The following is a 15,400-nucleotide window of genomic DNA, read 5'->3' as shown; positions in this document are numbered from 1 at the left end:
ACGGTATGCTCATTTATTAGTTTCCTGCAATTCAGCAGGGTCTGAGATAGTCTATTGCTGCTAGAGATGGGAGAATCGATTCACAGGGCTCCCTGTCAATCAACCAGGTCAATAATCTGTGACCGCTGGACGGGAGCCCAGCAAATCTCTTTAATCTTCACATTCCCAGCACCTCTTTAGATTTGCTTGGCTGGTGAGACGTCATTATTGCGGCGTGACACACACACGATTTTGCACCAGCCCAGCTAACCAAACGAGGAGTGCCTAGACTCGGACTAGCTCACAGGAGAATCCCCCAGTGGGTCCCCATGCAGAAGTGGGCCACCACCCTCTTATATGAGCATTTCTTGGCACAATACACGTAATTTACTATATACAAAGGCAGCTTCTTATTAATTTAGCAATCTACCCAGTTTATTTCCATAGAAATTTGTAAATGAGGGTAAAGTCATATTTGTATGTAGCTGAAAAGTGGGGCGCTGGAGTTGTTTTTACCTTTGGCACCCCACTGCAAGTGTCCAATAAGAAGTAATAGTGTTATATTAGATCAGGTGATCAGTGAGAGAAGTGGAAGATTTTGTATTTTTTTTTAAATAGTGATTTGAAAAAAAACCATAAAAAATGTTTAAAAATACATTGAACATAAAAACCTGTTTTGAGCAATAGGTTGTTTCCCCTTCACTTTAAAGGAAAAAAAAACAAGTGTATGAGGTGGCACAGATAGATGGTACTTCCTAAGACAGTATATTTGAAAATTGTTCCAAATTGTTATAGTGGTGGACAGGTTTATGGTAGAAACGATTAGCCAGGCATTCACAAGACCTCCAAAAATAATTGACTATCAAACGTTGCGGAAGTGGGAAGCGGGAGGCACTGTGAAAGCCTACATTGTGCTGTTGCTGGTCCATATGTGATATGGAAGATGAGGCACGTCTGTACAGAAAACAAATGGTGGACTATCAAATATTAAGAGGGGCTTTACTGTGAACAACATTACAATAAACATGTTACATAAAAGCATTTTATTCATTTAGAAAAAAACAAATATTTAACATTTGTTCATATCACTCAAATCAAATTCCCCATTAGTTAACAATTCTGGATCAAGTTTTCTTAGAACTATGCAATGTTCTTCTGTTATTCTTCCAAAAAATGTATGAATTCCCATTCTTCTACACAGTCTGGCACTGTCAGCACTTACTGGAAGGTTTCGGGTTGCGTAGAGTAACACCCCCGAATGGTAAATATCAACTATGTATACATTTCCAAGAAGAATAACAGGAGCAGCACAATATAGAGTTGCAAGTAAAGATATTCCAGAATTATTCATGAAGAAGTATTTTCTAAAACAGACATGTCAGTAGTGCTGACTGATCTTCTTTCAAGTAAATAAGAATAAATTACCCCCGCATCCCCCAAAAAAGGACCTACTCGTCTGAGCACATTTTCGGCTGTGGTCGTCTCCTCATGGGCACATTTCATCAAATAGAAGAGATTCATTCTACAATCACTATCTACTTCAACACTGCCATCTAGGAACAAGAAAATATCAATTGAAGTACTGTTTTCTACAAAAAGTTTCATTTTATAAAAGAAAGTCTTGGATTTGACAGAAATCACCCTTTAGTGGATTGAAACCTTATAACCATTAACTCAGTGAGTTTTCCAATGCCTATTCAACTGACTCTTAAGTCCAAAGCATTTCCCACAATCAGGGCATGAAAATTTTTTCTCGCGCATGTGTGTCTTTTCATGGTTTACACAATGTGAACTGCGAGCAAAGCTTTTTCCACAGTGCTTGCAGGAATACGGTTTTTCACCAGTGTGGGAACGCTGGTGTTTGACTAGATGGGACCTTTCAATGAAGCGTCTATCACAGTAAGCACAAGAAAATGGCCTCTCCCCAGTATGTGTTCTCTGATGTACCATAAGGTGAGACTTAAATTTGAAGCTTTTGCCACATTCTCCACATGGAAAAGGTTTCTCTCCTGTGTGAAACCTCCTATGAGTTACCAAATTTTCCTTGTTGGTGAAGCACTTCCCACATTCAGTACAAAGAAAGGGTTTCTCCCCTGTGTGAATGCGCTTATGGCGGGACAGATGCGAGCTCTTAACAAAGGACTTTCCACATTCAGTACAAGTGAATGGTTTCTCCCCTGTGTGAATTCTATGGTGTTTGAGTAGGTTTGCCTCGCAGGAAAACATTTTCCCACATTCAGAACAAGAGAATGGCTTCTCACCACTGTGAATTCTCCGATGCGTTTCAAGATTAACGAGACGGGGAAAACGCTTTCCACAGTCGAGACAAGCGAATGGCTTTGATTCAGTGTGGGCCCTTTGGTGCTGAAGAAGAGGTAGCTTGTGAGAGAAAAAGCTACCACAGATGTTACAGCTGAACACCCGGGTGTGGGTCTTTTGGTGGGACAAGTGGGCGGCTTTGTTCTGGAACATTTTGCCACACTCTCTACATTTAACAGAAAAAAAAATGTCTTCATCTTCCTCACTATTTGTCATCATGTGATCATCGTTGACGTCAGATGTATAGTTTTCTGGAAGATGCCAATCTTCGTCTTGCCCATTTAACTTTCTACGGGAGGTAGTCTTCTTAACCTTTCTTCTCACATATTTCCGTTTCTTTCGTGGTGCTTTTACCTTTGGTGGTTGTGGTTTACTAGGGGTTGTATCCCTGAGAGCTGCTCGACCTGTAAGCAGAAAGATTGATTGCATTTCAGGATGACGGAATTAACATATGATGACCTTCACTTTTTTTAAAAAACAGAAAAACGTGTGCCCGGCAGCCAAGACAAGGCTATTCTTATTGCCGAGAACCTGCCTAATGTGAATCCTCTCTTAGGCTGAAGCCTACATATATATATGGGAATGTAGATGACAGTCAGACTTTTGATATTTGTATGCACTGGCTCTGACTGAGCACTCCTCCCTTCCACCTCAGGTGTTTTTAATTACAGCAGAATCCTACCTTACCATATAAATGCAGGCCTTAGCCCAGGGGTCTCAAACTGCATTCCTCGAGGGCTGCAAACCATACGTGTTTTCATGATATTCTTAGCATTGCACAAGGTGCTGTAATCATTATGTGTGTAGGTGATTAAATTATCACCTGTGCAGTACAAGGAAATCCTGAAAACATGACCTGTTTGCAGCCCTTGAGGAATGCAGTTTAAGACCTCTGCCTTAGCCTAAGGCTACGTTCACATTAGCGTTGCGCGCCGGTGTGTCGGCGACGCAACGCGCGACGCACCAAAAACGCGCGCAAAAACGCTGCGTTTTGCGAAGCGTGCGTCGTTTTTTGACGAAAATCGGACGCACGAAAAATGCAACTTGTTGCATTTTCGTGCGTCCGACGCTAGCGTCGAAAACGACGCACATGTCGAAAAACGCTAACAAAAAAACGCACGCGTCCCCTATGTTAAACATAGGGGCGCGTCGCCGCTGCGTCGCCGACGCAACAGCGACGCACATTAGCGTAACGCTAATGTGAACGTAGCCTAAGAGAGGATTTACATTAGGCAGGTTCCCAGCAAAGAGAATCGCCTTATCATGGCTGTAGGGTACACATGAATTAGCCAATTTACATGCTAAGTATTCTCAATTTTTCCAATTTTCTAGAGCAGTAATGAAATTCAAATATTTTAATGTTTGCATGCTATAGCGCTACAGAGTGCTACTTTATTTGTTAGTTATATATGGATGTGGCTACTCTTAGTAAGCACCTGTACACGCCTGTTTTCTGTTTAGGAAGTGATGGCCAGTCTTTTGATATTTGTATACATAGTCTCTCTGACAAAGAGGCCAAATGTTCAAAAGTTTCCAATTATGGCTGACTTTTAATCTAGGTTCAAAACATGTCAGCAAACAGTAAAGGAATTTATCATCATGACTCATGCCAAAAAAATTGTTCATGCCCATCAGGTGTTTGTACGAGTCAGGTGAACTATAGGATAACCTAACCTTCAAAACAAGGGTTTAGGTGCCCACATCATCCATCATTAGGGTGCATCTACAAGCAATGTAAATGAATGTTCTACTTACGCTGTAATCGGAGAGACCTTGGCGATGCCACAGCTGGGCTGTTAAATAAATCTTCATGCTCTTTATAATAATCCCACTCATCTGTAGTGAAGTACACAGCTATATCTCCACTTTTCAGAGGGACCTAAAACATAACATAACAAACCCAATCATCCTCTATTCCTCCTAAACATGACATATATCTATTAGTCTGCTGAATCTGCAATGTCACATGCAAGTCTCATTGATGCAGCACGCTCTACCAATATAATGCAGATTTCCAGCTCAGGGAAGTGTTTTAAAACCGAGCTATTTAAGATGCAGGAGGTGTACCACTTGAAGTGTCACGTCTTCATGTACAAGTGCTTCTCACTAAATTAGAATATCATCAAAAAGTACATTTATTTCAGTTCTTCAATACAAAAAGTGAAACTCATATTATATAGAGTCATTACAAACAGAGTGATGTATTTCAAGTTTTTATTTCTGTTAATGTTGATGATTATGGGTTACAGCCAATGAAAACCCAAAATCATTATTTCAGTAAATTAGAATCATTAACAAAATAAAGGCTTCCTAAGCGTTTAAAAAAGGTCACTTAGGCTACGTTCTCACTAGCGTTGTGCGCCGCTGCGTCGGCGACGCAACGCACAACGCACGCAAAAACGCGGCAAAACGCACGCAAAAACGCTGCGTTTTGCGACGCATGGGTCGTTTTTTGCCGAAAGTCGGACACAAGAAAAATGCAACTTGTTGCGTTTTTTTGGTCCGACGCTTGCAGCAAAAAAGACGCATGCGTCGCACAACGCAACAAACAAAAACGCATGCATCCCCCATGTTAAACATAGGGGCGCATGACGCGTGCGTCGCCGCTGCGTCGCCCGACGCTAACCCGACGCACACTAGCATAACGCTAGTGTGAACGTTACCTTAGTCTGCTTCAGTAGGCTCCTGTTGTGAATTCTGTTGTCGGGCTCCCTCCTGTGGTCATGAATGGTACTTCGGCTGGTTCTATCCATGGACTTCCTCTGGTGGCTGTGCGTGTTTCTGAGTTTCCTTCCACAGGTGACGAGGTTAATTCGTTAGCTGGCTGCTCTATTTAACTACACTTAGATCTTTGCTCCATGCCACCTGTCAATGTTCCAGTATTGGTCTTGTTCACTCCTGGATCGTTCTTGTGACCTGTCTTCCCAGCAGAAGCTAAGTTCCTGCTTGTATTTCTCTGGTTTGCTATTTTTCTGTCCATCTTGCTATTTTGTTTGTTGTCTTGCTTGCTGGAAGCTCTGGGACGCAGAGGGAGCGCCTCCGCACCGTGAGTCGGTGCGGAGGGTCTTTTTGTGCCCTCTGCGTGGTCTTTTTGTAGGTTTTTGTGCTGACCGCAAAGCTACCTTTCCTATCCTCAGTCTGTTCAGTAAGTCGGGCCTCACTTTGCTAAATCTATTTCATCTCTGTGTTTGTATTTTCATCTTTACTCACAGTCATTATATGTGGGGGGCTGCCTTTTCCTTTGGGGAATTTCTCTGAGGCAAGGTAGGCTTTATTTTTCTATCTTCAGGGCTAGCTAGTTCCTTAGGCTGTGCCGAGTTGCATAGGGAGCGTTAGGAGCAATCCACGGCTATTTCTAGTGTGCGTGATAGGATTAGGGATTGCGGTCAGCAGAGTTCCCACGTCCCAGAGCTCGTCCTATATTATCAGTAACTATCAGGTCATTCCGTGTGCTCTTAACCACCAGGTCCATTATTGTCCTGACCACCAGGTCATAACAGGCTCCACAATCATGGGAAGACTGCTGACTTGACAGATGTCCATAAGGCAGTCATTGACACATTCCACAAGGACAGTAAGCCATTAAAGGTCATTGCTAAAGAAGCTGGCTGTTCACAGAGTGCTGTATCCAAGCATTTTAATTGAAGGTTAAGCGGAAGGAAAAAGTGTGGTAGAAAAAGGTGCACAAGCAACAGGATAACCGTAGCCTTAAAAGGATTGTTAAGAAAAGGCCATTAAAAAATTTGGGGGAGATTCACAAGGAGTGGACTGGTGCTGGAGTCATTGCTTCAAGAGCCACCACACACAGATGTATCAGGACATGGGCTACAAGTTTCGCATTCCTTGTGTCAAGCCACTAATGACCAATAGACAACCCCAGAAGCATCTTACCTGGGCCAAGGAGAAAAAGAACTGGACTGTTGCTCAGTGGTCCAAGGTGTTGATTTAAGATGAAAGTAATTTTTGCATTTAATTTGGAAATCAAGGTCCCAGAGTCTGGAGGAAGAGTGGAGAGGCACATAATCCAAGCTGCTTGAGGTCTGGTGTGAAGTTTCCACAATCAGTGATGAAATTTAGGACCATGTCATCTGCTGGTGTAGGTCCACTGTGTTTTATCAAGACGAAAGTCAGCGCAGCCGTCTACCAGGAAATTTTAGAGCACTTCATGCTTCCCTCTGCCAACAAGCTTTTTGGAGATGGAAATTTCACTCTCCAGCAGGACTTGGTACTTTTGGCAGTGTGGACAGGTGCCAATACCGGTTTAAAAACAACAGTATCACTGTGCTTGATTGGCCAGCAAACTTGCCTGACCTTAACTCCATAGAGAATCTATGGGGTATTGTCAAGAGGAAGATGAGAGACACTAGACCCAACAATGTAGGTGAGCTGTAGGCTGATATCAAAGCAACCTGGGCTTCCATAACACCTCAGCAGTACCACAGGCTGATCGCCTCCATGCCACGCCGCCATTGATGCAGTAATTGATGCAAAAGTAGTCCCGACCAAGCATTGAGTGCATCTACTAAACATACATTTCAGTAGGCCAACATTTCGGATTTTAAAATCATTTTTCAAGCTGGTTTTATAAAGTATTCTAATTTACTGAGATAACTTTTGGATTTTCATTGTCTGTAAGCCATAATCATCAACATTAAGGCCGGTTTCACATTCGCGTTTTGCTGATCTGCGGACTTTCTCCGTGAAGCCCCGCCCTTGGCCGCACCTCCGCTGCTAGCTCCGCCTACTTCTGCATGCGGCATGCATGCGGGCTGTGTACCTATCTTTAACATTAGGTACGCAGGTCGTGCCGCTATATGCGGATGCTTCCACATGCGTCGTTTTGACGATGCGGCTACCAGCGTAGGACGCAGCTTGTAGCTATTTTTTTTTCTCCGCATCGTCAAAACGACGCATGCGGAAGCATCCGCATACAGCCGCACGACCTGCGTACCTAATGTTAAAGCTAGGTACACAGGCCGCATGCATGCCGCCTGCAGAAGTAGGCAGAGCTAGTGGCGGAGGTGCGGCCGAGGGCGGGGCTTCACGGAGGAAGTCCGCAGATAAGCAAAACGCTAGTGTGAAACTAGCCTAACAGAAATAAATACTTGAAATAGATCACTCTGTTTGTAATGACTATATGATATGAGTTTCAGTTTTTGTACTGAGGAACTGAAATAAATTAACTTTTTGATGGTATTTTAATTTAGTGAGAAGCACTTGTATGTATTTCACTTTTTCAAGGAGTTACATTTAATTTTAAGAACAAAATATTTTATAGCTCAGTGTCTCTTTCCAAAAATGTTTTGTCTTTTTCTGGATGATAAAGGTGACATGATAAAACTAAAAATATCAATGGATATTGATATACTGTGCCCATGTGAAGTTCCTCACCTCTCCAGTCAGCAGCTGCAGTATCTCGGTAGTGAGTTCTAGGATCTTCTTGTCATGGTCTCTTCTCTCATGTGAAGCAGATAAAGGGCTCACGTTATTCAAGATGTCACCAGATTTACTCACCACCGTATATTCCTACAAACATACACGTTTCAATGAGGATTAGAATACAGCAATGTGCATGCTAACGCATTTTTACACCATTAACTTGAATGATTGAAAACACTGCAAAAACGCTGAATTTACATACTGCAGATTAACCCCTTTACCCGCAAGGGTGGTTTGCACGTTAATGGCCAGGCCAATTTTTACAATTCTGACCACTGTACATTTATGAGGTTATAACTCTGGAACGCTTCAACGGATCCCGGTGATTCTGACATTGTTTTCTCGTGACATATTGTACTTCATGATAGTGGTAAAATTTCTTTGATATTACCTGCGTTTATTTGTGAAAAAAACGGAAATTTGGCGAAAATGTCGCAATTTTCCAACTTTGAATTTTTATGCAATTAAATCACAGATATATGTTACACAAAATACTTAATAAGTAACATTTCCAACATGTCTACTTTACATCAGCACAATTTTGGAACCAAAATTTTTTTTGTTAGGGAGTTAGAAGGGTTAAAAGTTGACCAGCAATTTCTCATTTTTACACCATTTTTTTTTTAGGGACATCTCATTTGAAGTCATTTTGAGGGATCTATATGATAGAAAATAACCAAGTGTGACACTATTTTAAAAACTGCACCCCTCAAGGTGCTCAAAACCATATTCAAGAAGTTTATTAACCCTTCAGGTGTTTCACAGGAATTTTTGGAATGTTTAAATAAAAATGAACATTTAACTTTTTTTCACAAAAAATGTACTTCAGCTCCAATTTGTTTTATTTTACCAAGGGTAACAGGAGAAAATAGACCCCAAAAGTTGTTGTACAATTTGTCCTGAGTACGCCGATACCCCATATGTGGGGTAAACCACTGTTTGGGCGCATGACAGAGCTTGGAAGGGAAGGAGCGCCGTTTGACTTTTCAATGTAAAATTGACAGGAATTGAGATGGGACATCATGTTGCGTTTGGAGAGCCACTGATGTGCCTAAACATTGAAACCCCCCACAAGTGACACCATTTTGGAAAGTAGACCCACTAAGGAACTTATCTAGATGTGTGGTGAGCACTTTGACCCATTAAGTGATTCACAGAAGTTTATAATGCAGAGCCGTAAAAATAAAAAATCATATTTTTTCACAAAAATGATCTTTTCGCCCCCTATTTTTTATTTTCCCAAGGGTAAGAGAAGAAATTGGACCCCAAAAGTTGTTGTACAATTTGTCCTGAGTACGCTGATACCCCATATGAGGGGGTAAACCACTGTTTGGGCGCATGGGAGAGCTCGGAAGGGAAGGAGCGTCATTTGGAATGCAGACTTAGATGGATTAGTCTGCAGGCATCACATTGCGTTTGCAGAGCCCCTAATGTACCTAACCAGTAGAAACCCCCCACAATTGACCCCATATTGGAAACTAGACGCCCCAAGGAACTTATCTAGATGTGTTGTGAGAACTTTGAACCCCCAAGTGTTTCACTACAGTTTATAACGCAGAGCCGTGAAAATAAAAAATCTTTTTTTCCCACAAAAATTATTTTTTAGCACTCGGTTTTGTATTTTCTCAAGGGTAACAGGAGAAATTGGACCCCAAAAGTTGTTGTCCAATGTGTCCTGAGTACGCTGATACCCCATATGTGGGGGGGGGACCACCGTTTGAGGACATGGCAGAGCTCGGAGGGGAAGGAGCACTGTTTTACTTTTTCACCGCAGAATTGGCTGGAATTGAGATCGGACGCCATGTCGCATTTGGAGAGCCCCTGATGTGCCTAAACAGTGGAAACCCCCCAATTATAACTGAAACCCTAATCCAAACACATCTCTAACCCTAATCCCAACGGTAACCCTAACCACACCTCTAACCTTGACACACCCCTAACCCTAATCCCAACCATAAATTTAATCTAAACCCTAACCCTAACTTTAGCCCCAACCCTAACCCTAACTTTAGCCCCAACCCTAACTGTAGCCCTAACCCTAATGGGAAAACGGAAATAAATACATTTTTCTAACTTTTTAATTTTTCCCTAACTAAGGGGGTGATGAAGGGGGGGTTGATTTACTTTTATAGCTGTTTTTTTAGCAGATTTTTATGATTGGCAGCCGTCACACACTGAAAGACGCTTTTTATTGCAAAAAATATTTTTGCGTTACCACATTTTGAGAGCCATAATTTTTCCATATTTTGGTCCACAGAGTCATGTGAGATCTTGTTTTTTGCGGGACGAGTTGACGTTTTTATTGGTAACATTTTCAGGCACATGACATTTTTTGATCGCTTATTATTCCGATTTTTGTGAGGCAGAATGACCAAAAACCAGCTATTCATGAATTTCTTTTGAGGGAGGCGTTTATACCGTTCCGCGTTTGGTAAAATTGATAAAGCAGTTTTATTCTTCGGGTCAGTACGATTACAGCGATACCTCATTTATATCATTTTTTTATGTTTTGGCGCTTTTATACGATAAAAACTATTTTATAGAAAAAATAATTATTTTTGCATCGCTTTATTCTGAGGACTATAACTTTTTTATTTTCTCGCTGATGATGCTGTATGGCGGCTCGTTTTTTGGGGGACAAGATGACGTTTTCAGCGGTACCATGGTTATTTATATCCATCTTTTTGATCACGTGTTATTCCACTTTTTGTTCGGCGGTATGATAATAAAGCGTTGTTTTTTGCCTTGTTTTTTTTTTATGGTGTTCACTGAAGGGGTTAACTAGTGGGATAGTTTTATAGGTCAGGTCGTTACGGACGCGGCGATACTAAATATGTGTACTTTTATTGTTTTTTTTTATTTAGATAAAGAAATGTATTTATAGGAACAATATATATCATGTTATAGTGTAAAATCGCTGATCTGACACTTTGCTGTGCACTGTGTCAGATCAGCGATCTGACGTTGCACTCCTGGGGGCTGCTCTGAGCAGGTGCTGTGAAGCCACCTCCCTGCAGGACCCGGATGCCGCGGCCATTTTGGTTCCGGGCCTGCTGCAGGGAGGAGGAGGTAAGAGACCCTCGCAGCAACGTGATCACATCGCGTTGCTCCGGGGGTCTCAGGGAAGCACGCAGGGAGCCCCCTCCTTGCGTGATGCTTTCCTATACCGCCGGAACACTGCGATCATGTTTGATCGCAGTGTGTCGGGGGTGGTCCGTGACCGCTCCTGGCACATAGTACTGGATGTCAGGTGCGATAGCTGACACCCGGCCGCGATCGGCCGCACTCTCCCCATGAGCGCGGCCGATGGCTATGAGGTACTATCCTGTCGAGGGTCAGATAGGCCCAGGTCACCTTGACAGGATAATACGTCTAAGGTCAGAGAGGGGTTAAGGCTATGTGCACACGTTCAGAATTTCTTGGAGAAAATTCCTGAGAAAAACCTTTAGAATTGAGAGTCCTTAGTGGTTGATACCTTTTAATGGCTAACTGAAAAGATGGTAACAAATTGCAAGCTTTCGAGACTACATACGTCTCGAAAGCTTGCAATTTGTTACCATCTTGTCAGTTAGCCATTAAAAGGTATCAGCCACTGAGGACTCTCAATTCTAAATATTTTTCTATCTACTGGCTAACACGGTACCAAGATATATTTCTTTCCTGTATGAGAAAAACCTGAAATTTTCTGCAAGAAATCTGCATTCGTTTTTTGCGCGTTTTGATGCGTTTTTTTCCGGACATTTCCCAATGCATTTTACAGTGGGAAATCTGCAAAAAAACCCGCAAAATTAATGAACATGGTGCGTTTTTTACCGCGATTCGTTTTTTCGCGAAAAAAACGCATCATGTGCATAAAACATGCGGAATTCATTCTAAATGATGGGATGCATATTGTATGCTGTTTTTTGCTGTTTTATAGCGTTTCTATCATGAAAAAAACTTGAAAAATCAGCAACGTGTGCACATAGCCTTAATGGGGAAATAGTCTCCGGTAGGAGATGATGTGAAGACAAGACACCTTCTACAGAATAGCACCAGGGACACTACAATAAGTGCTGTAACTCACCTTTCCAGTCAGAAGGCTGATAATCTCCATTGTAAGATTTAAGATCTTTCCAGAGATTTGGTCCAGACCCTTGACCTCCACCGAACAAGGTGGCTGCTCCATGCTGCAGTTCCTAAGTACCCAAAAAACACATCATGTGGAAATGATGCAGTGGAACATGGTGAGCAACTACAATGATTAAGTGGAGAAGTGACTGCATAGAAAATGTTACATTTGGCTTAGGAAGCCTCTATAATCACCCATCATTAATTTGCCCAAATCGTTTCAAACGCCAATGATGCATTCACACAACCATATAGCAGTCATCCCTTGTAGACTGTGAGCCCTCGCGGGCAGGGTCCTCTCTCCTCCTGTATCAGTCGTGACTTGTATTAAGATTATTGTACTTGTTTGTTATTATGTATACCCCTCATCACATGTAAAGCGCCATGGAATAAATGGCGCTATAATAATAAACAATATTTTACAGTCTGCATTACGTACACAATCCCTATCTCTGCAGTGGGTCTCCTGGCCTGAACGAACAGCCTCAGTCATATACAGTATGATTCCCACCGTTCAGGCCAGTAGAGCCAAGATCGGGTCAGGAATTTCAGCCATAAAGAGGACTGTAAAATCTGGCCGCTATATGGTCATGTAAATGTACCCTTTAGGGTTACGGCCGGACAGTGTAGTGGCGGCACAGCATCTGGCACTAGGTGAGAGAGGTCATTCCTGGGAGGTGAGGGATTAGAATCAGCTGTACCCAACACATTTGTTCCAGGTTTGATTTGATTCTAGATTTAGTTTTTGGCAGGTGTCCGATAATAAGAACACCATTTGCTCCCCATGCATCAATTTCTGTAAGCAGGAACCATATAGGCTGCTGTTCTCTACATTCCCGCCAAGCATTGTTCAAGAATTACGTACACCTGCATGTGAACATATATTTCATAGGGATCCAAAAGAGCTGGCTATTTATGAGCCTGCTTATGGAAAAGAGGCGGCGATCACTAGGTGTGAGGCCACTGTCATGTGACTATAGCACGGTAGGTAGAGACATGCGCATCTTTCCCCCGCCTAAAAGAGCTACCACAGAAATTGTCCTCAGCTTCATTTGGAGATCAGTCACTGGCAGTGACGAGCTGAATTATTAGGGGCGCGTTACACTGGTAGGATGATGAGGCTTTGTGGGCACAGTGATGGCTGCAGTGCCAGTGGGTCAGCCCTACACCGCCGGGGCCATGGCCTTTACACCACAATATCCCCCTATGGCAGGACGTCCCCATGTCTTAGAATAATAAGACGGTGGTCTCCGTCCCATGGATATTATCACCCCATATACACGAGGGGGGCGGCCAGCGGCACCGCACCATGGACATTATCACCCCACATACACGAGGGGGGCGGCCAGCGGCACCGCACCATGGACATTATCACCCCATATACACGAGGGGGGCGGCCAGCGGCACCGCACCATGGACATTATCACCCCACATATACGAGGGGGGCGGCCAGCGGCACCGCACCATGGACATTATCACCCCACATATACGAGGGGGGCGGCCAGCGGCACCGCACCATGGACATTATCACCCCACATATACGAGGGGGGCGGCCAGCGGCACCGCACCATGGACATTATCACCCCACATATACGAGGGGGGCGGCCAGCGGCACCGCACCATGGACATTATCACCCCACATACACGAGGGGGGCGGCCAGCGGCACCGCACCATGGACATTATCACCCCACATATACGAGGGGGGCGGCCAGCGGCACCGCACCATGGACATTATCACCCCACATATACGAGGGGGGCGGCCAGCGGCACCGCACCATGGACATTATCACCCCACATATACGAGGGGGGCGGCCAGCGGCACCGCACCATGGACATTATCACCCCACATATACGAGGGGGGCGGCCAGCGGCACCGCACCATGGACATTATCACCCCACATACACGAGGGGGGCGGCCAGCGGCACCGCACCATGGACATTATCACCCCACATACACGAGGGGGGCGGCCAGCGGCACCGCACCATGGACATTATCACCCCACATATACGAGGGGGGCGGCCAGCGGCACCGCACCATGGACATTATCACCCCACATATACGAGGGGGGCGGCCAGCGGCACCGCACCATGGACATTATCACCCCACATATACGAGGGGGGCGGCCAGCGGCACCGCACCATGGACATTATCACCCCACATACACGAGGGGGGCGGCCAGCGGCACCGCACCATGGACATTATCACCCCACATATACGAGGGGGGCGGCCAGCGGCACCGCACCATGGACATTATCACCCCATATACACGAGGGGGGCGGCCAGCGGCACCGCACCATGGACATTATCACCCCACATACACGAGGGGGGCGGCCAGCGGCACCGCACCATGGACATTATCACCCCACATACACGAGGGGGGCGGCCAGCGGCACCGCACCATGGACATTATCACCCCACATATACGAGGGGGGCGGCCAGCGGCACCGCACCATGGACATTATCACCCCACATATACGAGGGGGGCGGCCAGCGGCACCGCACCATGGACATTATCACCCCACATATACGAGGGGGGCGGCCAGCGGCACCGCACCATGGACATTATCACCCCACATACACGAGGGGGGCGGCCAGCGGCACCGCACCATGGACATTATCACCCCACATATACGAGGGGGGCGGCCAGCGGCACCGCACCATGGACATTATCACCCCACATATACGAGGGGGGCGGCCAGCGGCACCGCACCATGGACATTATCACCCCACATACACGAGGGGGGCGGCCAGCGGCACCGCACCATGGACATTATCACCCCACATATACGAGGGGGGCGGCCAGCGGCACCGCACCATGGACATTATCACCCCACATATACGAGGGGGGCGGCCAGCGGCACCGCACCATGGACATTATCACCCCATATACACGAGGGGGGCGGCCAGCGGCACCGCACCATGGACATTATCACCCCACATACACGAGGGGGGCGGCCAGCGGCACCGCACCATGGACATTATCACCCCACATACACGACCCTGCGGTGCACCGGGCAGCCTGCATGACATGTAGTGACATCCTCTGGTGCCTGTACCATGGGAGGAGGAGGAGGAATGACAGACCCTCCTCCTGTGAAGGAGGAATGGAGTGCTTACCTCTAAGCATGCACAATGACAATGACCGGCAGCCCGCACCTACTGAGAGGATGTTCAGCCATCACTGACCTGCACCTCACACTCGGAGCCTTTGTTTAGTAAATCTGGGCCAGGAGATCGGGGAAGGAGGGACCAGCTGCGTGCGCGGCGCCGACTCCAGCCTGGTGTCTCCCCCACCACGCACCGCAATGCGCATGCGCGGGAACCTGTGGTACCCGATGCTGAGGCGCAGAGTCTGGTCCTTGTGTCACTCGGAGGCGACAGCGGCGTGTGAGGGTGAGGGAGGCGGTCATCATTACCGGCACACACCGGCATGCATTGTGTATGGCGGATAATGGGCGGCAGGGAAAAGCCTGCAAACCAGATAGTGCCGTGTGTCCATGCACCTCTCCATCCACAGGTAGCACTGTAACACCTCTATCAGTGCCAGCCAG

At 45.5% G+C, this 15,400-nt stretch overlaps 1 protein-coding gene across 3 annotated transcripts; it reads right to left on the bottom strand.

Annotated features, from left to right (window-relative positions):
- Nucleotides 1–961: 961 nt before the first annotated feature.
- LOC138665401 (gastrula zinc finger protein XlCGF57.1-like) lies at nucleotides 962–15,153 on the bottom strand. Of its 3 annotated transcripts, none has more exons than XM_069752846.1 (5): nucleotides 14,967–15,140; nucleotides 11,804–11,915; nucleotides 7,690–7,824; nucleotides 4,054–4,177; nucleotides 962–2,702 (listed from the first exon to the last, which is right to left on the bottom strand). In XM_069752846.1, exons 2-5 carry the CDS (start codon nucleotides 11,903–11,905, stop codon nucleotides 1,654–1,656), a joined length of 1,410 nt encoding a protein of 469 aa, XP_069608947.1. In that variant the 5' UTR covers nucleotides 11,906–11,915; nucleotides 14,967–15,140; the 3' UTR covers nucleotides 962–1,653. The 3 variants fall into 3 exon arrangements, with proteins under 3 accessions (XP_069608947.1, XP_069608948.1, XP_069608949.1); XM_069752847.1 differs by having other exon boundaries at nucleotides 15,036–15,140; XM_069752848.1 differs by having other exon boundaries at nucleotides 963–2,702; nucleotides 7,690–7,755; nucleotides 15,036–15,153.
- Nucleotides 15,154–15,400: the final 247 nt, after the last annotated feature.

The sequence above is a fragment of the Ranitomeya imitator genome, chromosome 2, assembly GCF_032444005.1.
Source record: "Ranitomeya imitator isolate aRanImi1 chromosome 2, aRanImi1.pri, whole genome shotgun sequence".
Classification (NCBI taxonomy): Eukaryota; Metazoa; Chordata; class Amphibia; order Anura; family Dendrobatidae; genus Ranitomeya; species Ranitomeya imitator.
Note: the sequence above shows the minus strand (reverse complement) of the source record. Positions and strands in the feature narration are given on the sequence as shown.